Raw genomic sequence first — 22990 nt, 5'->3', positions numbered from 1 at the left:
ATTGGGGTGTTCCTGGTCCTGTGTGTGACCCCCATCTGTGTCTTGGGGGACCCTCTGTAGAGTGTGTCACAGCCCCATGGGGGAGGGTGTCTGGCTTCTTGGGGAGGGGCTGCAGGGGTTGGGGGGGATTGAGATGGGATTGGGGGGCAACTTTCAGACTGGGGGGCCCTCCAGGGTGAGCGCTCCCACACCTTTGAGAGGCGCTGGCTAGCACTCTGAGTTACCCGGTCCCACCTCTTGGTTGCATTCTGGAGCGGGGACCCCATTCTGTGGGAGGGGGCGGCTGGCTCTCCGGATCAGGAGGACCCCACCCCACGTCAGCCGGGAGTCCCAGCCGTGGATTTGAACCCCCTGCGAATGCTGGGGACCCCCCCTCCAGACACACACAGCATCCCCAGGCCTGGCCCGGTGCCCCCAGTCTCTCAGCCCCCCTGCCCCGCCCCACCCCGCCCGGGGCCACGCTCTCCGTTTCCAGTGTTTAGATTTTATCGGCCTTATTAACGAGTGAGCCCAGGGAGGCAGGGAAAAAGGGGGCGGGAGAAAGGGCCCCCCCAAAGGGGGGCAGGCCCACAGTTTCCTTGTTGGGGTGGCTGGGGTCCCTGCCGGAGGCCAGGGGTGCAGAGGAAGGGGGCTGGACACCGGGGGTGGGGGCCAGATGGGTCGCCGCGGGTGGGGGAAGCCCTGGGGTGGGGTAGGGTGTTGGGGTGGGGGCCGGGCCGGGCCGGGTGCCGCCCTGGGAGGCGGGTGGGAAGAAGGGAGCGGCCGGAGGGCAGGGGCGCAGCAGAGGCTGGACCCGGGCGAGCCAGGTAGGGAGGCCGGAGGCTCCCGTGGGGGTCTGTCTCTCTGTCCCTCTAGTCCTGAGCAAGTCTGTGACCTGGATGACAGGGACATGAGGGGGAAGTCAGGGGATGTCTGTCCCTCTGTTCTCTGTCCCTCTGTCCTTTCTCTGTTCCTTTCTCTCTCTGTCCCTCAGGTCTAGAACTGTGGCCTGGGGAACAGGGACATGAGGGGAAGACGGGGATGTCTGTCTGTCCCTCTGACCATTTGGTCCCTCTCTGCCTTTCTGTCCCTTTGGTCCTGTGGCTCGGGGAACAGGGACACAAGAGGGAGGTGGGGAACGTCTGTGCCTCTGGTCCCGAGCCTATGGCCTGGGGGACAGAGACATGAGGGGGAGGTAGGGGGATGTTTGTCCTCTGACTCTCTGTCCCTTTGACCATCTGTCTGTCCCTCCAGTCCTGGGCGAACCTGCAGCCAGAGGCCAGGAGCCAGCGGGGGTAGGGGTCAGAGGCGGGATCCCAGGGACAGACGGGAAACCAGGGGTTACATGGGGGTCAGTGCGGGGACAGGCCTGGGTGTCCCCAGCCACCGACGGGATGGACAGTGGTGACGGGGGGAACTGGGGTGTCGGGGAGGGATTCGGAAGAGCTAGTAGACAGCTGGGGGGGAACCCCTCAGCCTAGGCGGCCACAGAGCAACTCCTCAGGGCGTACCCCAATGGGGCGCAACCCCCACGGGCGGTTCCTCTCTGTCTCCTGCCCGCAGCCCCCCAGCTATGAGCCTGAACCTGAGCCTGGCCACCCCCTGCGCCGCCCCGGCGCCCCCCAACACCTCCTGGCCGACGCCCTCGCCGTCGGGCTCTGGGGGGTCCCCGGCGCTGCCCATCTCGTCTATGGCGCTGGGCATGGCGTCCAACGCGCTGGCCCTGGCCCTGCTGGCACGGGCGGCGGGCGGCCTGCGTCACCGGCGCCCCCTGCGCAGGGCGGCCAAAACCTTCGTGCCCTGCGTGGCCGGGCTGCTGGCCACCGACCTGGCCGGCCACCTGCTGCCCGGGGCCCTGGTCCTGCGTCTGTACACGGCGGGGCGAGCGCCCTCGGGGGGCGCCTGCCACTTCCTGGGGGGCTGCATGGTGTTCTTCGGGCTCTGCCCACTGCTGCTGGGGTGCGGGCTGGCGGCCGAGCGCTGCGCGGGGCTCACCCGTCCCCTGCGGCACCGGGTCCGAGGCTCGGCCCGGGGGGCCCGCCGCGCCCTGGCCGCCCTGCCCGCGCTGGCCCTGGCGGTGGCGCTGCTGCCCGCGGCGCGGGTGGGGCGCTACGAGCCCCAGTACCCCGGTACTTGGTGCTTCCTGGGCCTGGGACCCCCCCGGGGCTGGCGCCAGGCGCTGCCGGCCGGGCTGTTCGCGGGGCTGGGCCTGGCCGCCCTGCTGGCCGCGCTCGTCTGCAACGCCCTCAGTGGCCTGGCACTGCTGCGGGCACGCCGGCGCCGGAGGAGGGAGGGAGCCCCCCGACGGGCCCGCAGCTGGGGGGGCTCCACGTCGTCGGCCTCCGCGGGAGGAGCTGCAGCGGGCGGCCCCTGGGCCCGGAGCTCGGCGCGCAGGGCTCACGCCCTCGACGTGGAGATGGTGGGCCAGCTCGTGGGCATCATGGCCGTGTCGCTCATCTGCTGGAGTCCGCTGCTGGTGAGGACCAGACCCCCGAGCCCCTGAACTCCCCCCCACACACACACACAGTGCCCCCACTGTGGGGACACCCCCAGGCCACGCTGCGACCTCTTTCCTTTGCCTCCAGGGTTTTCTCTGGGTCTCCGTGCCGTGCCGGCACTGTGAATCCACTGCTCCTGCTGGACCTTTTTGTTGTTGTTGCCATTTCTTTACTGGATAGGACAGAGATTTTGAGGAGAGGGGGAGAGAGAAAGAGAGACACCTGCAGACCTGCTTCACCACCTGTGAAGCGTCCTCCCTGCAGGTGGGGAGCCCTGGGGTTTGAACCGGGATCTTTAGCTGAGTAATACGTGCCCTTAACCCGGTGCACCATCACTGCAATTCTCTCTATTGTTGTTTATTGCGTACAGGCAGAGAGGAAGCGAGGGGAGGTGGGGAGAGACAGAAACAGAAGAGAGAGAGGTGTACCTGCCGTCCTGGAGCAACCAAGGGCTTCAACTCTGTCTATTAAAAGATCCCGTTTACGTATCAACATACTGGACAGAGACAGAGAGATGGAGAAGACAGAGACACCTGCAGCCCTGCTCCACTGATCATGAAGCTTCCCCCCTGCAGGTGGGGACTGGGGGCTTGAACCCGGGTCCTTGCATGTGGTGACAGGTGTGCTTTTTCTTAAAAAATGTTTTTATATTTTCCCTTTTTTTAATTGTTGTTATTGATGTCATCACTGTTGGATAGGACAGAGAGAAATGGAGAGAGGAGGGGAAGACAGAGAGGGGGAGAGAAAGACAGACACCTGCAGACCTGCTTCACCGCCTGGGAAGCGACTCCCCTGCAGGTGGGGAGCCGGGGGCTCGAACCGGGATCCTTCTGCCGGTCCTTGCGCTTTGCGCCACGTGCGCTTAACCCACTGCACTAACGCCTGACCCCCAACAGGTATGCTTTTTAAAAAAATATATTTATTTCCCCCTTTGTTGCCCTTGTTGTTTTCCATTGTTGTTGTTATTGATGTCGTCATTGTTAGGTAGGACAGAGAGAAATGGAAAGAGGAGGGAAGACAGAGAGGGGGAGAGAAAGACAGACACCTGCAGACCTGCTTCACCGCCTGGGAAGCGACTCCCCTGCAGGTGGGGAGCCGGGGGCTCGAACCGGGATCCTTCTGCCGGTCCTTGCGCTTTGCGCCACCTGCGCTTAACCCGCTAGGCTACCGCCAGCCTCCCAGGTATGCTTTTTAACCAAGTGCACCACCACTGGGCCTCAGCACTCCCATTTCATTCTGGAATATATATGTAGAGACAGAAATTGAGGGAGATAAGAGAGGGAGAGACACCTGCAGCCCTGGTGAAACTTGTCTTCTCCCTTGCAGGTGGGGGCCTGGGGCTTGAACCCAGGGCCTCGCATGTACTGACATATGCATTCAACAGGGTGCACCACCGAGTCCTCTCACCCTCTTTTTTTTTTAATTGTATTTATTTTCCCTTTTGTTGCCTTTTTTATTGTTGTAGTTATTGTTGTTATTGATGTCGTTGTTGTTGGATAGGACAGGGAGAGATGGAGAGAGGAGGGGAAGACAGAGGGGGAAAGACAGACACCTGCAGACCTGCTTCACCGCCTGGGAAGCGACTCCCCTGCAGGTGGGGAGCCGGGGGCTCGGACCGGGATCCTCACACCGGTCCTTGTGCTTTGCGCCACGTGCGCTTAACCCGCTGCGCCACCGCCCGACTCCCGAGATTTCTTTTTACTTTTTTAAAACTTATCTTTATATATAGGACAGACAGAAATTGAGAGGGGAGGAAGTGATAAGAGAGGATAGAGTGATAGAGAGAGACACCTGCAACACTGCTTCACTCACAAAGCTTTCCCTCTGCAGGTGGGGATACTTATTTTTAAAAAGACTTATTTTCCTTTTGTTGCCCTTTTTATTTAAAACTGTAGTTATTGCTGTCATCGTCGTTGGATAGGACAGAGAGAAATGGTGAGAGGAGGGGAAGACAGAGAGGGGGAGAGAAAGACAGACACCTGCAGACCTGCCTCACCGCTCCCGAGTAAAGCTTTCCCTGCTCCCCGCAAATAGGGGCCAGGGGCTTGAACCCAGGTCCTTGCACACGGCAACAGGTGCACGCAGCCAGGTGCGCCGCAGCTGGGCCCCAGGACCCCCTGGCCCTTCCTGGGGTCCTCAGGCCCCCTCCCCAGCCCCACCCTTCTGGGCCACCCCCTAGTTCCCCAGCACTGTCCCCCATCCCACCGGCATCCCGGCCACGGATGACTTCTGCATTCTCACCATTTGCGTGTGCCCACGGACAGCTCCCCGCACCCTGGGGTGCACCCTCACCCCGCCCTTCCCCCTCGCTCCCGCAGGTGCTGGTGGCGCTGGCCGTCGGGGGCTGGGGGCCCGGCTCTCTGCAGCGGCCCCTCTTCCTGGCGGTGCGCCTGGCCTCCTGGAACCAGATCCTGGACCCCTGGGTGTACATCCTGCTGCGCCAGGCCGTGCTGCGCCAGCTGCTGCGCCTCCTGCACCCGCGCCGGGCACCCAGGGCCGCACCCTCGGGCCGGGGCCTCAGCGTCAGCACCTGGGAGGCCAGCTCGCTGCGCGGCTCCGGCTCCGGGCAGAGCGGCCTCAGTCACGTCTAGGAGCCCTGGCCCTCGCCCTCGCCCTCGGGGATGGAGAGCGGAGAGCGGCGGCAGAAACCACGTTTCTTGTTTGTTTTTGTTTTCCTGGGGGCGTGGCGAGCGGGGATCCCGCGCATGCGCACAGCGGAGGCCTCGTCTTGGACGGGGCGCACCTGCACCTCCCGCGTGGAGCCGGAGGCGGCTTATGGGGGGTCGGGGGTGGGGAAGGGGCGTTTCCTGACGCCCACACGGCCCCCCTGAAACGACGGCAGCTGCTCTGGGCTCACTGCCGGGCCAGGGCCTCCCCCCACACCCAGATCACAGACGAGCAAGGGGCCTGGAACCCCAGAAGCCCCTCGACACAGCTCCGAAGCGACGCCCCCTCCCCTCGAACCCTCACTTCGGGGGCAGTCAAGAACCCCCTCGACCTGCTCCAAGTGCCCCTCCCCGGCTGCTCCCCGGGCCCCCCAACCTGGAGCCCCCCCCATTTCTGCATGCAGAAAAAATCGGAACATCAACTGGGTGGGGGTGGGGGCCAGAATCCCCCTCCCCCCAAAACGCCTTTTTAAAAACTACCAAGAGCTCGGTCAGGGCGGGGGGTGGGGGGCACAGGTGGGTCGGGGGTTGGGGAGTCGTCGGGGGAGGGGTGCTAGCAGCCCCCCGCCACGAAGTCGAAGTCCCGGAAGGCTTCCTGCTCGGCGGCCGTGAGGGGCCGCGCCTCGCGGGGTGGGGTGAGCGTGGGGGCCTCTCCCGTGAACTCCTCGTCGAAGTTGCTCACGTCTGTGCGCCCCGAGATCGTGGGCACGAAAGGGGGTGGCAGGCGGCGGGCCAGCAAGGCGTCCCAGCCCAGAGTCTGGGGGTGTGGAGGGGAGGAGTCAAATGGACAGGCAGTGGCCACGCCCCTCCGCATAGACCACGCCCTCCAACAAACCACGCCTCTTAAAAGGACCCGCCCCTTCCCATAGGCCACGCCGCCCCCGGGACACACCCCTTCCCACAAACCACGCCCCTTCCCAAAGGCCCAGCCTCTTCTCAGAACACTTCCCACAAACCACGCCCCTGTGAAAGGTCCCGCCCTTCCCCATAAACCACGCCCCTTCCTCTAAGCCCCACCCCTTCCCCAAGACCCATCAAATCATGCCCCAGTGCTCATTCCCAGAGCTACGCACCCCACCAGCCTCCCACCGGCCGGGCGTCCTCGGGGTGTAGGCCGGGAAGGAAAACACAACACTGAAAATGACTGGAAGAAGTTTTACGGGGGCCGAGCTCACCCTGAAAAAAGGCTGCTTCTTCACATCTTCGGCGTCCCGCTCCGTGGACCCCAACCTGCGCTCCGGATTCCTCCGCAGCAGCTGGGGGAGGGGCGCGCAGTCAGGGCCTGCCCATCCCCACAATAAAACGCCCAGGGAAACCCCATCTCCCTGTACCCCCAAAGCCCACCCCCTGGCCTGACCCTGCGCATGATGCCAATGGCCTCGGCCGACAGGAAGCGGGGGTAGCGGACTTCGTCGTTCACGATGCTGTCAAACACCTCTTCCTCGTCGTCGCCTGGGAACGGGGACTGGGGACAGGGGGGCGGGGTGAACCCCAGTGCCCAGCAGCCCCTTTCCAGCTCCCCAGTACACACACACATCCCACCTGCCCACGAAGGGGGCTCACAGGTGCAGGTAAAGACCCCACCTACTGAGGCCAGGCGGTGAGGGGGTGGGCAGGGTGGGGGGGCTCACCTCTCCCACCAGCATCTCGTACAGCAGGACGCCCAGCCCCCACCAGTCCACCGCCCTCGTGTACGACGTGTCAGTCAGCACCTCGGGGGCCAGGAACTCGGGGGTCCCGCAGAAAGTGCTGGTCCGGTCCCCGTAGCCCATTCCTGGGGGGTTGAAGGAGGGAGTGAGGATGGGGAAACCCCTGGGGCCCTCCCCCCTCCAAATTCAAGTCCTGGCTTTGTCCATCAAGGTCCAGCCCCGCCCCTCGGGTCCTGGCCCCGCCCAATCGATCGTATCTAAGACCCGCCCCCTTCAAGCTTCAGCCCAGCCCTAAACCGCGGCCCCCAGTCCCCACAGATCTAGACACGCGCCCCAACCCAGTTGGAGACCTCTCATCTCCCGATCTGGCCTCAGCCGCGCGACCCCATGTCCCGCCCCCAGATGCAGGACCCCACCTACAAGTCCTGGCTCCGCCTCTAACACGCTGACCCAACCCATCAGACCTGTCCCTGCCCGCAGAACCCACCCCACCTCAATATAGTTTTCTCCCCATCGCCAGCGCAGGCTCCGCCCCACGCAAGGCTGCTCCGCTTTTGGCCCCGCCTCTCACACAGGCCACGCCCACCAGACACGCTCGAGCAAGCTGACTTGCACCAGGGCCCAGGCCCCGCCCCATAGCCAAAGCCCCACCCACTCTATATGACGCTATGGCCCAGGCGCCACCCACCAAGTCCTCCCACTCAAGCACCCACTGATCAGCCTCGCCCCTCGCCCAAGGCTCCGCCCCAGGCCCAGTCCTTGCCCCACTAGCCACGCCCCCGATGTAGACCCCGCCTCTTCCCCGCAATGCCCCGCCCATCTCGAGACCACGCCCCCTTCGCGAAGGCCCCGCCCTCCCTCCACCCACCCTCCTTGCAGAGGCCGAAGTCGGCGATCTTGACGTAGCCCTCGGTGTCCAGCAGCAGATTGTCCAGCTTGAGGTCCCTGGAAGGGGCGGGGAGAGGCAGGAGCTGGGGGGTCGTCCCGGGCAGGGAGCCCGCGTGGGTGGGCGGGCGGCGGCCACCCCGGGGTGGGGACACACCTGTAGACGATCTTGTGCTCGTGCAAGAACTGCAGCCCCAGCACCACGCAGGCCGAGTAGAAACTGCGGACACGGGAGCCGTGAGCCAGCGCGCCCCGCCCCGCCTCCCGGCCCCGCTCCCGTCCACCCGCCCCGCCCCCGGCCCCACCCCCGCCCCGCCTCCCGGCCCCGCCCACCCCCCCGCCCCGCCCCCCGGCCCCGGCGGCTCACACGGCGCGCGGCTCCGAGAACACGTCGCTGTGGATGTGCAGCATGAGGTCGCCGCCCGCCGAGTACTCCATGACGAAGCACACGTGCTCCCGGGTCTGGAAGCAGCCGAACAGGTTGACCAGGAACGGGTGTCCCGCCCGGGTCACCGCCGCCAGGATCCGCTTCTCGCACATCAGGCTGGAGACACGGGGTGGGGGGCGGGGGTCGCGGCAGCCCTGTGCCCATGCACGGCCTCCCCAGCCCGCCCCCGGGGCAGCTGCTGGCTGGCTCTGGGCCCTGGACATCCCAACGGCCGCCGCCACCCCCCCAAAAATAAACAAACACACACACAAACATCCACATGATCTCTTTGGGAAAGGGGTAACCAAGCACCCCATTTCCCGCGCCCCCCAAGCCACCCCCAAGGCTGCCAGAACACTTCAAAAAAGCTTCAAAAAGGGGCCTTGATGTGAGAATGTCCGCTGGGACTATGAAGAAAGGCCTCATGAGCGCTCCAGGAGGTGGGGAAGTGGATAAAGAGCCTTGGGCTGGCAGGTCCCGGGTTCAATTCCCGGCAGGGCAGCACGGGGATCAGAGTGATGTCTTTTTTTTTTTTTTTCTCCTTCTCTCTCTCTGCCTATATTCTTCATGATATATAAAAATCTAGGAAAAAGGGGAGTCGGGCAGTACAACAACGGGTTAAGCGCATATGGTGAGAAGCATAAGGACCGGCCTAAGGATCCCGGATCGAGCCCCCGGCTCCCCACCTGCAGGGGAGTCGCTTCCCAGGCGGTGAAGCAGGTCTGCAGGTGTCTGTCTTTCTCTCCCCCTCTCTGTCTTCCCCTCCGCTCTCCATTTCTCTCTGTCCTATCCAACAGTGATGACATCAATAACAACAATAATTAAAAAAAGGGCAACAAAAGGGAAAATTAAGACAATTTTTTTTAATTATTAAAAAAATGTAGAAAAAGGAGGAGACACGAAAAGGAGAAGAGGAAGAGGAGAGAGTGAGGAGGAATAGAGGGAAAGAGAAAAGAAAAGAAAAGGAGGAGGGAGGAATTCAGCTCCTAGGATTAAGCAGGTTGTAAACCGATGCACAAACCCACCCACCTCCCCGAACCCCAAAGGACACGTGGGACAAAAGCCGGTCCAGGAAGGAAACAGGAGCAGAGACACGGGCATCCCAGCACCTGGATACAGCCCCGCCTGAAGGCGCCTCCCCGGCCCTACACTGTTCTCCGCCAGCAAGGGCAGGAAGTCTCTTGGCTGGCCTGAGCCTGTCTGCGCTGGCTTCCTGGTAGAGAAAAACAAACAAACAAACAAACAAACAGAAAAGAACTGGGGTCTGTAAGTTTGGGGACAAGCTCGGTGTTTCTACTGGGTATGTCCACGGTCGAGGGCGGGTACAGATGGGGCCGAAGTGTTTTCATTTTATCATTATTTTACCCCCAAAGCGACAGCTGGGGCTTGATGCCAGCTCTACGAATCCACTGCTCCTGGTGGCCATTTTACTCCATTTTCTTTGCTCTGATAGAAATGGAGAGAGGAGGGAGACAGAGGGAAAGAGAAAGACAGACGCCTGCAGACCTGCTCTGCCACTGGTGAAGCTGCGCCCCTGCAGGTGGGGAGCCGGGGGCTCGAACCAGGATCCTTAAGCCAGTCCTTGTGCTTTGCGCCACCTGCGCTTACCCCGCTGTAATACCGCCCAAGTCCCTGTTTTTTGTTTTTTTTACCAGAGCCTTGCTCAGCTCCTGCTGGCGGTGGTCCTGGGGATTGAACTGGGGACCTCAGAGACTCAGGCAGGAGAGTCTGTGTGCAGAATCTCTGTGTTGTCTCCCCAGCATCATTATTATTATTACTATTTTCCCCAGAGCCCTGCTGAGCCCTGGCTGCTGCTGCTGCTGGGGATTGAACCTGGGACCTCAGAGCCTCAGGCAGGAGAGTCTGTGTGCAGAACCCCTGTGCTGCCTCCACAGCCCCTTGAATATTCTCATTTAACATGCTTCCCGGCCTCTGCGAGAGACCCAGGCCTGCTTCCCTTCCATAGGCTGACGGTGGGGTGAGGGGAGTGGAGAAACGGAGCAGGGGAGGAGTGGGATTTGAACCCAAGGCCCTGACCCCAGCATGGCTGTGGTCAACTGAGACCCCAGGCTTCTGAGCCCCAGACCCTAAGAAGGGATCCCAGGTGGGCTTGAGGTTCCCTGGCTGTGCGACCCAAAAAGGGCCCACACAGACCCCAGCCGGCGCCTGACCGGAAGCAGCTCCCGGAAGAGAAGCTGAGGGGTCCCAGTGGTCCTAAGCCGGGACCCACCTCTCCACCTCGTCTCTGGCCACGACGTCCCCTTTCTTCAAGGCCTTGATGGCAAACAGCTCCCCTGTGTCTCGGAACTCAGACAGCAGCACCTGGAGAAAAGGGGGAGCGCAGGGGTGTGGGGAGTAGGGGGCAGAGGGGGCGAGCCCCGGGGACTCCTCGAGACAGAACCCCCCGGCTCCCGCCCGGTCCCGCGTCCCGCTTCACCTTCCCGAAGTGACCTCGGCCCAGCACCGCCAGGAACTTAAAGTCCTCCAGTGTCAAGGATGATGACTTTCTGAGCGGGCTGGGGACGGACGACAGAGGGGACGTTGGTGGGGGCAGGACAGCGGTGGGTGGAGGGAGTGGGGAAGTGCCATGCGGACACGGGAGGGGGGGTCACCTGCACACGGCGGGGCCTGGGGTCTCCTTGGGGTCTGAAGGCAGCACTGGAGAAGGGGCGGCTTCCTTGGCTGGGGAGCTCTGCGGGCGGAGAAGGGAGGGCCAGGCCACCAGCCGTCACCACCAGCTTCCCCACTCTTGAACCTTCAGTAAGACCTCCACTCCCCGCCCCCCTCCTGCCACTCTGGTTCTCTCTCTCTGGTTTCTGATGCCTATTTCTGCCCCAGGACCTTTGCACAGGCTGCTCGCGGTGTCTGCAGGGCTCTGATCGCACTGCTGTTTCTGTTTGCCATGACTGCAGACGGAGCCCAGGACTTGAGATTCAGTGTAAGCTCTGCACGGACTCAAGGGGCCGGCCCCTGCTTTCCTTTCTAACTTTCTCCATTCCCCACATAGAGAGTAAGAGACAGAGAGAGGAGAGACCCCACAGCCCTGCCCACCCTCCATGGGCTCCCTGGGTGCTGTGCAGGGTGCTGAGAGAGGAGAGACCCCACAGCCCTGCCCACCCTCCATGGGGCTCCCTGGGTGCTGTGCATGGTGCTGAGAGAGGAGAGACCCCACAGCCCTGCCCACCCTCCATGGGCTCCCTGGGTGCTGTGCCTGGTGCTGAGAGAGGAGACACCCCACAGCCCTGCCCACCCTCCATGGGCTCCCTGGGTGCTGTGCCTGGTGCTGAGAGAGGAGAGACCCCACAGCCCTGCCCACCCTCCATGGGCTCCCTGGGTGCTGTGCATGGTGCTGAGAGAGGAGAGACCCCACAGCCCTGCCCACCCTCCATGGGCTCCCTGGGTGCTGTGCATGGTGCTGAGAGAGGAGAGACCCCACAGCCCTGCCCACCCTCCATGGGCTCCCTGGGTGCTGTGCCTGGTGCTGAGAGAGGAGAGACCCCACAGCCCTGCCCACCCTCCATGGGCTCCCTGGGTGCTGTGCAGGGTGCTGAGAGAGGAGAGACCCCACAGCCCTGCCCACCCTCCATGGGCTCCCTGGGTGCTGTGCAGGGTGCTGAGAGAGGAGAGACCCCACAGCCCTGCCCACCCTCCATGGGCTCCCTGGGTGCTGTGCAGGGTGCTGAGAGAGGAGAGACCCCACAGCCCTGCCCACCCTCCATGGGCTCCCTGGGTGCTGTGCAGGGTGCTGAGAGAGGAGAGACCCCACAGCCCTGCCCACCCTCCATGGGCTCCCTGGGTGCTGTGCAGGGTGCTGAGAGAGGAGAGACCCCACAGCCCTGCCCACCCTCCATGGGCTCCCTGGGTGCTGTGCAGGGTGCTGAGAGAGGAGAGACCCCACAGCCCTGCCCACCCTCCATGGGGCTCCCTGGGTGCTGTGCATGGAGCTGAGAGAGGAGAGACCCCACAGCCCTGCCCACCCTCCATGGGCTCCCTGGGTGCCGTGCCTGGTGCTGAGAGAGGAGAGACCCCACAGCCCTGCCCACCCTCCATGGGGCTCCCTGGGTGCTGTGCCTGGTGCTGAGAGAGGAGTCACCCCGCAGCCCTGCCCACCCTCCATGGGGCTCCCTGGGTGCTGTGCCTGGTGCTGAGAGAGGAGAGACCCCACAGCCCTGCCCACCCTCCATGGGCTCCCTGGGTGCTGTGCAGGGTGCTGAGAGAGGAGAGACCCCACAGCCCTGCCCACCCTCCATGGGGCTCCCTGGGTGCTGTGCATGGAGCTGAGAGAGGAGAGACCCCACAGCCCTGCCCACCCTCCATGGGGCTCCCTGGGTGCTGTGCATGGAGCTGAGAGAGGAGAGACCCCACAGCCCTGCCCACCCTCCATGGGCTCCCTGGGTGCCGTGCCTGGTGCTGAGAGAGGAGAGACCCCACAGCCCTGCCCACCCTCCATGGGGCTCCCTGGGTGCTGTGCCTGGTGCTGAGAGAGGAGTCACCCCGCAGCCCTGCCCACCCTCCATGGGGCTCCCTGGGTGCTGTGCCTGGTGCTGAGAGAGGAGAGACCCCACAGCCCTGCCCACCCTCCATGGGCTCCCTGGGTGCTGTGCAGGGTGCTGAGAGAGGAGAGACCCCACAGCCCTGCCCACCCTCCATGGGCTCCCTGGGTGCTGTGCAGGGTGCTGAGAGAGGAGAGACCCCCACAGCCCTGCCCACCCTCCATGGGCTCCCTGGGTGCTGTGCAGGGTGCTGAGAGAGGAGAGACCCCACAGCCCTGCCCACCCTCCATGGGGCTCCCTGGGTGCTGTGCCTGGTGCTGAGAGAGGAGTCACCCCACAGCCCTGCCCACCCTCCATGGGGCTCCCTGGGTGCTGTGCCTGGTGCTGAGAGAGGAGAGACCCCACAGCCCTGCCCACCCTCCATGGGCTCCCTGGGTGCTGTGCCTGGTGCTGAGAGAGGAGAGACCCCACAGCCCTGCCCACCCTCCATGGGGCTCCCTGGGTGCTGTGCATGGTGCTGAGAGAGGAGAGACCCCACAGCCCTGCCCACCCTCCATGGGCTCCCTGGGTGCTGTGCCTGGTGCTGAGAGAGGAGACACCCCACAGCCCTGCCCACCCTCCATGGGCTCCCTGGGTGCTGTGCAGGGTGCTGAGAGGGGAGAGACCCCACAGCCCTGCCCACCCCCCATGGGCTCCCTGGATGCTGTGCCTGGTGCTGAGAGAGGAGTCACCCCACAGCCCTGCCCACCCTCCATGGGGCTCCCCGGGTGCTGCCTTGTGTTTGAAGCTAGAGTATCACGCAGATACCTACAATCCCAGAGATCATCCTGTGGCCTCATCCTGGCTAGTCCGGTGCTCCCCCTCTGCACCTCCCACAGGGGAGCTAAGGCGGCCTGGGGTTGTGGCCGGGGGTGCAGGTTCTCACCGGAGGGGCTGGGCTGGAAGGAGTATCCAGGGAGCCCTTCTGGGGTGAGCCTTCGGAGTCGGGGCCGAGACTCAGCTTCTCCACGGAGATGTCTCTGCAGAGTGAAGGAGGGGCGCGTAGCCACCCGGCCCCCCATCCCAGGAAGCCTCGGGGAGCAGCCAGCCGCCCACCCGGGGCCCCGCCTGCCATGCACGCCCTCCGTACCCCATGGTCCTGGGCTCGGGTCCCGGGGAGGCGCCCGGGCTGAAGGTGGCGGTGGTGTTGGGAATGAGTCTCCGGAGCAGCCGCACCCAGGTGGCTACATCGATGTTCATCTGTCGGGCTCGCTGGAAGGCCTTTCCTGGGTGGCACAGACAGGGCGGGGGGTGGACAGGGTGCTAAGGCTCTGAGACCCCCTCTCCGCCGATTCACCCCTCCTCCTCTCGGAGCTTTGAATTACTTACTCATTTTTGAATTATTTTATTAACTTCTTTTCCCATTGGTTGCCCTTGTTGTTTTACTGTTGTATTTATTATTGTTGTTGTTATTGATGTCATCGTTGTTGGATAGGACAGAGAGAAATGGAGAGAGGAGGGGAAGACAGAGAGGGGGAGAGAAAGACAGACACCTGCAGACCTGCTTCACTGCCTGGGAAGCGACTCCCCTGCATGTGGGGAGCCGGGGGCTCGAACCAGGATCCTTATGCGGTCCTCGCAATTTGCAATACGTACGTTTAACCCGTTGTTGTACCGCCTGACTCCCCATTTTTAAATTTTTATTGATTATATAGAGACAGAAAATAAAGACAGGAAGGCAGGGGAGACAGAGAGACACCTGCAGCCCGGCTCCACCACTCCAGCAGCTTCCCCCCTGCAGGTGGGGACTGGGAGCTCGAACCCGGGTCCTTGTACACGGTGATGGATGTGCTCAATGGCCCATTTTGTTTTGCTCTTCCCCCTCAGCCCTGCTGAGCTCTGGCTGACGATGGTGCTGCGGATTGAACCTGTGAACTCAGAGTCTCAGGCAAGAGTCTTTTTGCAGAACTGTTATGCTAGTCTTTCCAATCCCCCTTATTTATTTTTTAATCTTTTTAAATTTTTATTTATTCATGAAGAAGATAAATGGAAAGAGAGAAAGAAGCAAACATCACTCTGGTATGTGTCTGCCGGGGGATTGAACTCAAGACCTCATGCTTGAGAGTCCAATGCTTTATCCACTGCCCCACCTCCTGGACCACTTTATTTTTAAAATCTCCGTCTTCATTTCTTTGAAAGGGGGCCGGGAGGTGGGCGGCATACTCAGTCAAGGGCACGTCACCAAGTGCAAAGTTCTGGGTTTGAGCCCCCAGTCCCCATCTGCCGGGGGGGGGGGGGGAGGGAGGGTAAGCTTCCCTAGTGGTGGAGCAGAGCTGCAGGTGTCTGTCTGTCTCTCTCCCTCTCTCTCCATCCTCACTCATTTCTGGCTGCCTCTATCCAATAAATAAATAAAGATAATTTAAGTAAATAATGATCCTGGTGCTGTCCATGGAGCTCCCACACGGGGCTGGGGCTTGAACCCAGGGCCTTGCACGTGCAGGGAGGGTACTGGGCCAGAGGGGTGGGGGCAGCTCCCAGCCTCACCCTGCTGCTTGGAGAAGATCTTCTTCTGCCGCCGGAGCCGGGGGATCCTCTCAATCACGGGGTTCCGGAAGGTGACCTGCAGAGGACATGTTTCTTTTTGCATCTGACCCGCCTGCAACAACTGAGGCATCATGGGAACGGGGGACCGGAAGCCCCCAGGAGGTGGAGAGGATGTGCCTCCACATCGGCCGGAGGTTCCAGACCCTCAGCATCACCTCAGAAGTTTCTAGACCTGTAGAATCAGAACCAGGGGTGACAGTGGGGTCTGGGGTACAAGGACCCAGGCTCAAGGCCCTGGTCCCCACCTGCAGGGGGGAAGCTTCACAAGTGGTGAAGCAGGGCTGCAGGGGTCTCTCTGTATCCCTCCCTCTCTCTCCATCAAACCAATAAATAAAATTTAAAACTTGGGAGTCGGGCTGTAGCATAGCGGGTCAAGCGCAGGTGGCGCAAAGCACAAGGACCGGCATAAGGATCCCGGTTCGAGCCCCGGCTCCCCACCTGCAGGGGGAGTCGCTTCCCAGGCGGTGAAGCAGGTCTGCAGGTGTCTGTCTTTCTCTCCTCCTCTCTGTCTTCCCCTCCTCTCTCCATTTCTCTCTGTCCTATCCAACAACAACAACAACAATAATAACTACAACAATAAAACAACAAGGGCAACAAAAGGGAATAAATAAATAAAATAAATATTAAAAAAAAGAAAATTTAAAACTCAGCTGTTAATTGTACCATTCCCCCCCCCCCCCCCAAGGTCCTGCTTGGCTCTGGCCTGATAGTGGTGCTGGGGATTGAACCTGAAACCTCAGAGCCTCAGGCAGGAGGGTCTGTTTGCTGAACTATCCTGCCATCTCCCCAGCCTGCCCCCCTCCACGCCCCAAATTTCTATTTTTAAAGCCTCGCCTTCAAAGGAAACAAACCCATCCAATCCTTTGTTGCTGATCTAACTCTGTGGATTATTGGGGTTTTGTTTGTTTGTTTTCCTTTTTGTTGCCCTAGTTGTTTTTTATTGTTGTTGTAGTTATTGTTACTGATGTCATTGTTGTTGAAGAGGACAGAGAGAATTGGAGAGAGGAGAGGAAGACAGAGAGGGGGAGAGAAAGACAGACACCTGCAGACCTGCTTCACCGCCTGGGAAGCGACTCCCCTGCAGGTGGGCAGCCGGGGGGCTCGAACCGGGATCCTTATGCCGGTCCCTGCGCTTTGCGCCACCTGCGGTTAACCCGACCTCTCCATTTCTATCTCTAGCCAATAAATAAAGATCATAAAAGATGTTTTAAAAAAGAAACAAAGAAATAAAGAAAAGGAACAAGGAAATAACCGTGCCAGGTGGTGGCGCACCTGGTTGAGCGCTCACATTACAGCGCGCACGGACCCAGGATCCAGCCCCCGGCCCCCACCTGCAGGGAGAGAGCTTCACAAGTGGTGGAGCGGGGCTGCAGGGGTCTCTCTGTCTCCCTCCCTCTCTGTCTCCCCCTTCCCTGTCGATTGCTGGCTGTCTCTAGCCAATGAATAAAGGTAATAAGAGTAAATTGAAACAAGGCGAAGGCCGGTCAGCACCTCGGCCAGCAGGCAGCCCTGGGGCTCCATATCCAGCCGCACGTCGTGTCTCTCATTGTCCAGGAAGTCTTCCAGCTTCAGGAACTTAAGGGCACACAGCCCCCGCTGGTCCTTCCAGAACACGGCCAGCTCCAGCTCCCGCACCTGCGGGGCAGGGGCGAGACGAGCCGGGCCGGGCCGGGCAGGGCCGTCAGCTGCGGGGGCCCCGGGGCTCAGAGCGTCCCCCCACCCAGCCTGCCAGCCGGCCGGCCCCAGCGCAGCTCACCCTCTCCAGCTCCAGCGTGAAGGTCTGGTCCCAGGCGCTGGGCCCGCAGGCTCGCCAGGCCGTCTGTCCGACCACCGTGTTGTCCAGCCTGAGCACGGTGCTGACCTCGCCTGCGGAGGGGAGATTGGGTGCAGGGGTGGGGCTGCAGGAGGGGGTGTGGCTGCAGGAGGGGGTGTGGCTGCCGGAGGGGTGTGGCTACAGGAGGGTGTGGCTGCCGGAGGGGTGTGGCTACAGGAGGGTGTGGCTGCCGGAGGGGTGGGGCTACAGGAGGGGTGTGGCTGCCGGAGTGGGTGTGGCTACAAGAGGGGGTGTGGCTGCCGGAGGGGTGGGGCTACAGGAGGGGTGTGGCTACAGGAGGGTTGTGGCTGCAGGAGGGGTGTGGCTGCAGGAGTGGGTGTGGCTGCCGGAGGGGTGTGGCTACAGGAGGGGTGTGGCTGTAGGAGGGGTGGGGCTACAGGATGGTTGTGGCTACAAGAGGGGATGTGGCTGCAGGAGGGGTGTGGCTACCGGATGGGTGTGGCTGCAGGAGTGGGTGTGGCTACAAGAGGGGGTGTGGCTGCTGGAGGGGTGGGGCTACAGGAGGGGTGTGGCTGCAGGAGGGGTGGGGCTACAGGAGGGTTGTGGCTACAGGAGGGGATGTGGCTACAGGAGGGGTGTGGCTACCGGATGGGTGTGGCTGCAGGAGGGCTGTGGCTACAGGAGGTTGTGGCTGCAGGAGGGGTTGGGTTTGCAGGAGGGGGTGGGGCTGCAGGAGGGGCGTGGCTACAGGAGCAGTGTGGCTACAGGAGGGGTGTGGCTACAAGAGGATGTGGTTGCAGGAGTGGGTGTGGCTGCAGGAGTGGGTGTGGCTGCCGGAGGGGTGTGGCTACAGGAGGGGTGTGGCTACAGGAGGTTGTGGCTGCAGGAGGGGTTGGGTTTGCAGGAGGGGGTGGGGCTGCAGGAGGGGCGTGGCTACAGGAGCAGTGTGGCTACAGGAGGGGGTGTGGCTACAGGAGGGGTGTGGCTACAAGAGGGTGTGGTTGCAGGAGTGGGTGTGGCTGCAGGAGGGGTTTGGCTACAGGAGGGGTGTGGCTACAAGAGCGACGTGGCTACAGGAGGCGGTGTGGCTACAGGAGGGGAGAGCCTACAGGAGGTGGTGGGGCTTCAGGAGTTTTTTAGGGGGCAGAGGCATGTGAAGCTCCCCTCCACAACTTGGTCGTCATCCACTCCTCCTCCATGCAGCCACCCGGCTAAACATCCCGAGGCTTCTTTATTTCTTATTTATTTATTTATTTTTAAATTTCTTTTATTGGGTCGTGTGGTGGCGCACCTGCTTGAGCTCACACGTTACAGTGCTCAAAGACCCTGGTTCGAGCCCCTGGTTCCCACCTGCAGGGGGAAAGTTTTTCCCGTTTTGAAGCTGGGCTACAGGTGTCTCTCTGTCTCTGTCCCTCTCTTTCTCCTCTCCCCTCTCAATTTCTGGCTGTCTCTATCCAATAAAGATATTTTTTTTAAAAATTTTGTGTGTTTTTTTTAAAATTCTATTTAGTTATTTATTTTCCCTTTTGTTGCCCTGTTTTTTTTCATTGTTGTTGTTATTGATGTCGTCGTTGTTGGATAGAACAGAGCAAAATGGGGAGAGGAGGGAAGACAGAGAGGGGGAGAGAAAGACAGACACCTGCAGACCTGCTTCACCGCCTGGGAAGCGACTCCCCTGCAGTTGGGAAGCCGGGGGGCTTGAATCGGGATCCTGACATCGGTCCTTGCGCTTCACGCCACCTGCGCTTAACCTGCTGCGCTACCGCCCGACCGCTAGTTAATATTTTTAGTGATCTTTATTGGATAGAGACAGCCAGAAATCAATGGGGAAGTGGAGACAGAGAGGGAGAGAGACCCCTGCAGCCCTGCTTCACCACTCATCCGGCTTCCCCTCTGCGGGTGGGGACTGCGGACTTGAACCCCGGGCCTTGCGCACTGTAATGTGTGCGCTCAACCAAGTACGCCACTGTCTGACCTCATTTCTTTATCTTTTATATGATTTTTTTCTTTTTCTTTTCTTTCTTTATTTCTTTCTCTCTTTTTTTTTTTTTACCAGAGCACTGAGCCTCTCTGGCTTATGGTGGTGTGGGGGTTTGAACCTGGGGCTTTGGAGCCTCAGGCAGGAGAGGTGTTTTATCTATTTACCTTTTAACTATTTTTGCCTCCAGGGTTGTCTCTGGGGCTCAGTACCTGCACTATGAATCCACTGCTCCTGGAGGCCATCTTCCTCATTTTTTGGATAGAGCAGAGAGAAATTGAGAGAGGAGGGGGAGATAGAGAGATAGAGAGAGACACCTGCAACCCTGCTTCTTCACTTGTGAAGCTTCTCCCCTGCAGGTGGGGACTGGGGGCTCAAACCCAGGTCCTTGATAACTTTTACACATACGCGCTAGCAGATACATCACCGCCTGGCCCCAAAGACTTCTCGCCTAATGAACTAATGAGAGAAAGGAGAGAGGGAGAGAGAGAGAGATTGGAACAAAGCCTCTCTCTGGCTCCTGCGCCCCAGGGACGGAACTCAGGACCTGGGGCTGGACAGCCCGGTGCTCCCCCCACGGGCCCGGTCTCCACACAGGTGCCAGCAACGGGGACCCACTGTCTGTCCAGCAAAGACGCTGGCAGGTGGGGCTGTCGGGGGCTCACTTGTGTGAGATCCAGGTTCTAGCCCCGTCCCCTGCTGTCCCCTCTCTCTCTCTCTCCTTCTGCCTTTCTCTCCTCTCTCTCTTTTTCTTCTTCTCTCCTTCTCCTCTCCTCATCTCTCTCTCCCTCTCCCTGCTCCCATGTTCGTCTCTCTCTTTCTCTCTCTCTCTCTCTCTTCCCTCTTCCTCCTCCTCTGGCTCTCTATCTAGAAAAGTCGGCTCAGGGCAGAGGATAGATAGATCATGGTTCTGCAAAGAGACTTTCGTGCCTGAGGCTCCAAAGTACCAGGTTCAATCCCCTGCACGACCATAAACCAGAGCTGAGCAGGGCTCTCTGGTAATAAAAAAAGAAGAAGAAGAAGAAAGAAAGAAATGTTGGGAGTCGGGCAGTAGCACAGCAGGTTAAGTGCGCCAGGGCTCGAGGTGCAAAGATCAGCGAAAGGATTCCAGTTCAAACCCGCCTCCCGAACTGTGTGTGTGTGTGTGTGTGTGTGTGTGTGTGTGTGTGTGTGTGTGAGGGGGAGTCGCTTCCCAGGCGGTGAAGCAGGTCTGCAGGGGTCTGTCTTTCTCCCCCTCTCTGTCTTCCCCTCCTCTCTCCATTTCTCTCTGTCCTAGCCAACAACGACGACAGCAATAACAACTTTAGGGCCCTAATCAGGGAGTCCTGAGATTCCCAAACAGACATGATGGGCCTAGACCTTGAATAAACTCCTCTCTCTATTGTTACCTGTCATCTCTATCAGGAACAACACAATAGACCCCTTTGTGGGCCCCATAGGACCTTGCCCTCAACTTGGATCAACAACGGTAGAGAATGTTCCAGCCTCTGTAGGGAGGCTGGACAACATACTCTGTGCTACACCTGAGGAAGATGGGTCCTGATATGGGGGCAGCTTGGAAAGTTCCTACTCATGACCACAGAATGTGAGTTCAGATCTACAGGGATGCAGAGGTCACACAGGCTCCTAAGCTGAATATGGGCCCCAGATCAGATCAAATCGATGGGGTTTACAGTCAATATTTGTAACAATAGTTAAACCCTTTTCCATATTAGGGAGCTACTCTCTCCTCTGATCTAGCTTTCTGGTCCTTTTTCCAGCCATGACACCATATCCCCAGACAATAACCTGGGTCCACCTGCATATCAGATTTCAGGATCAGGGAAAAAAAAAACAACACTAGTGTAGCCACAGCCCTTTGGAATATAACTAAAATATGCCTACTAGCTATCTGCAGAATGGAGGGGCCCCCCCCAACTCTTCATCTGCACTATTCCAGCCTTTAGGTCCATGATTGGTCAACAATTAGTTTGGCTTTGTATGTTAACTCTCTTTTCAGCCACCAGGTCCCAGATGCTAGCAGGATGCGACCAGACTTCCCTGGACAGACAACCCCACTAATGTGTCCTGGAGCTCCGCTTCCCCAGAGCCCTGCCCCACTAGGGAAAGAGAGAGGCAGACTGGGAGTATGGATCCACCTGTCAACACCCATGTTCAGCGGGGAAGCAATTACAGAAGCCAGACCTTCTATCTTCTGCAACCCTCAATGACCCTGGGTCCATGCTCCCAGAGGGATAGAGAATGGGAAAGCTATCAGGGGAGGGGGTGGGATACGGAGTTCTGGTGGTGGGAACTGTGTGGAGTTGTACCGCTCTTATCCTACGGTTTTGTCAATGTTTCCTTTTTATGAATAAAAAAATAAAATAAAAAATAAAAAAAAACAATCATAACTACATCAACAATAAAAAACAAGGGTAACAAAAGGGAAAATAAATAAATATACATTAAAAAAAAGAAAAAAAAAGGAAAGTCAGCTCAGAGCAGTGAAGCCTCAGGACACACACACTCTCCCTCCCTCCCTCACTCTAAGGCCAATAAAATTAAATGGCTCCCTTGGACAGTCTGCTGCATTACCACATGTGAGACCTGGGTTCGCGCCCAGCCCCACCTCCTTGAAGGAAGCTTTGGGTTGTGCTCTGTTTTTTTCTGCCTCTCTTTCTCTATTAAAAACAAACTAACAACTAAGTAAATATCTAAATGCACACTGGTATATGTGGAAAGAGGCATAAATGTTAAACAGATGGAAGGGGCCGGGAGACAACACAGCGGTTCCACACACAGACTCTCCCGCCTGAGGCTCTGAGGTCCCAGGTTCAATCCCCAGCACCCTCAGCAGCCAGAGCTCTCTCTTTCTCTCAATCTCTCTCTCTTTCTTCCTCTCTTTCTGTATCTCTCTCAATAAAAATGAACAAAACATCAAAGTAAAAGACTCTGGTGTGGGTGGGTGGGGAGAATACAGGTCCAAGAAGGATGACAGAGGACCTAGTGGGGGTTGTATTGTTATATGGAAAACTGGGAAATGTTATGCATGTACAAACTATTGTATTTACTGTTGGATGTAAAACATTAATTCCCCAGTAAAGAAATAATAATAATAAAAGAAGTAATGGAGAAAAAGAAAAAAAATGAAGAAAAAATAAACTACTTTTTAGAAGAGTCATTTTAGGGAGTCGGGTGGTAGCGCAGCGGGTTAAGCGCATGTGGCGTGAAGCGCAAGGACTGGAGTAAGGATCCCAGTTCGAGCCCCCGGCTCCCCACCTGCAGGGGGAGTCGCTTCCCAGGCGGTGAAGCAGGTCTGCAGGTGTCTGTCTTTCTCTCCCCCTCTCTGTCTTCCCCTCCTCTCTCCATTTCTCTCTGTCCTATCCAACAACAATAACAATAGTAACTACAACAATAAAACAAGGGCAACAAAAGGGAATAAATTTAAAAAAAAAAAAGAAGAATGGTGTACATCTATGATGTTGCAAACCAGTCTTACTTTAATAAAAAAAAATTGAAAATAAAAAAAAAGAAGAGTCATTTTATTTGACATAAAAGGAGAGGAATCAGAGGACCTGCCGTGGTGTGTGTGCGAGCCTAGAACCTGAGCAAGGAAAGTCCGACATTGGACTAGGTGGGCTAAGTCCCCAGCAAGCCTTTCCCTCATTTGATTATTATTACTCCTATTTATTTATTTATTTATTTTTCCCCAGAGTCGTGCTCAGCTCTGGCTGGTGGTGTTGCTGGGGACTGAACCCGGGACCTCAGAGTCTCAGGCAGGAGAGTCTGTGTGCAGACCCACATTGTTATCTACCTTGCCCTGATCATTAATCTATCCGTGCGCACCTGGCACTCACGTATGTGCAACCTCACACCTCCTGGCACACACACACAGAGAGAGAGAGAGAGAGAGAGAGAGAGAGAGAGAGCCCAGCTGGGGAGCTTCCTCCGGAGCCAGAGCACCCTCCATGTGGTGCCAGGGCTTCAGTCTGGACTGAGCATGGATGGCAGGTCACACCCCCTCCCCAGTGAGTTCTCTCTCCAGTCCGCAGGCCTGGTTTTCTTAAAGTGTGTGTGTG

General features: G+C 59.3%; 2 protein-coding genes across 4 annotated transcripts in view; one reads left to right on the top strand and one right to left on the bottom strand.

Annotated features, from left to right (window-relative positions):
* Positions 1 to 1071: 1071 nt before the first annotated feature.
* Positions 1072 to 5234, top strand: PTGER1 (prostaglandin E receptor 1). The gene is made up of 2 exons (XM_060182366.1): positions 1072 to 2455; positions 4796 to 5234. The coding sequence occupies exons 1-2, from the start codon at positions 1553 to 1555 to the stop codon at positions 5066 to 5068; spliced, it is 1176 nt and encodes a 391-aa protein (XP_060038349.1). The 5' UTR covers positions 1072 to 1552; the 3' UTR covers positions 5069 to 5234.
* Positions 5235 to 5566: 332 nt separating this feature from the next.
* Positions 5567 to 22990, bottom strand: part of PKN1 (protein kinase N1) — a 31554-nt gene continuing 14130 nt past the window's right edge. For all 3 annotated transcript variants that reach the window (XM_060182298.1, XM_060182295.1, XM_060182296.1), the window contains exons 8-22: positions 16937 to 17046; positions 16672 to 16815; positions 15121 to 15196; positions 13727 to 13862; positions 13523 to 13616; positions 10717 to 10796; positions 10542 to 10620; positions 10335 to 10426; positions 8045 to 8221; positions 7835 to 7897; positions 7661 to 7737; positions 6775 to 6917; positions 6501 to 6608; positions 6319 to 6399; positions 5567 to 5900 (exon numbers count right to left, since the gene is read on the bottom strand). In XM_060182298.1, the coding sequence (XP_060038281.1) occupies positions 5697 to 5900; positions 6319 to 6399; positions 6501 to 6608; positions 6775 to 6917; positions 7661 to 7737; positions 7835 to 7897; positions 8045 to 8221; positions 10335 to 10426; positions 10542 to 10620; positions 10717 to 10796; positions 13523 to 13616; positions 13727 to 13862; positions 15121 to 15196; positions 16672 to 16815; positions 16937 to 17046 (1664 nt within the window). In that variant the 3' untranslated portion in view covers positions 5567 to 5696. The remainder of the gene's footprint in view (positions 5901 to 6318; positions 6400 to 6500; positions 6609 to 6774; positions 6918 to 7660; positions 7738 to 7834; positions 7898 to 8044; positions 8222 to 10334; positions 10427 to 10541; positions 10621 to 10716; positions 10797 to 13522; positions 13617 to 13726; positions 13863 to 15120; positions 15197 to 16671; positions 16816 to 16936; positions 17047 to 22990) is intronic.

Source organism: Erinaceus europaeus, chromosome 23, assembly GCF_950295315.1.
Source record: "Erinaceus europaeus chromosome 23, mEriEur2.1, whole genome shotgun sequence".
Lineage (NCBI taxonomy): Eukaryota > Metazoa > Chordata > Mammalia > Eulipotyphla > Erinaceidae > Erinaceus > Erinaceus europaeus.
Note: the sequence above shows the minus strand (reverse complement) of the source record. Positions and strands in the feature narration are given on the sequence as shown.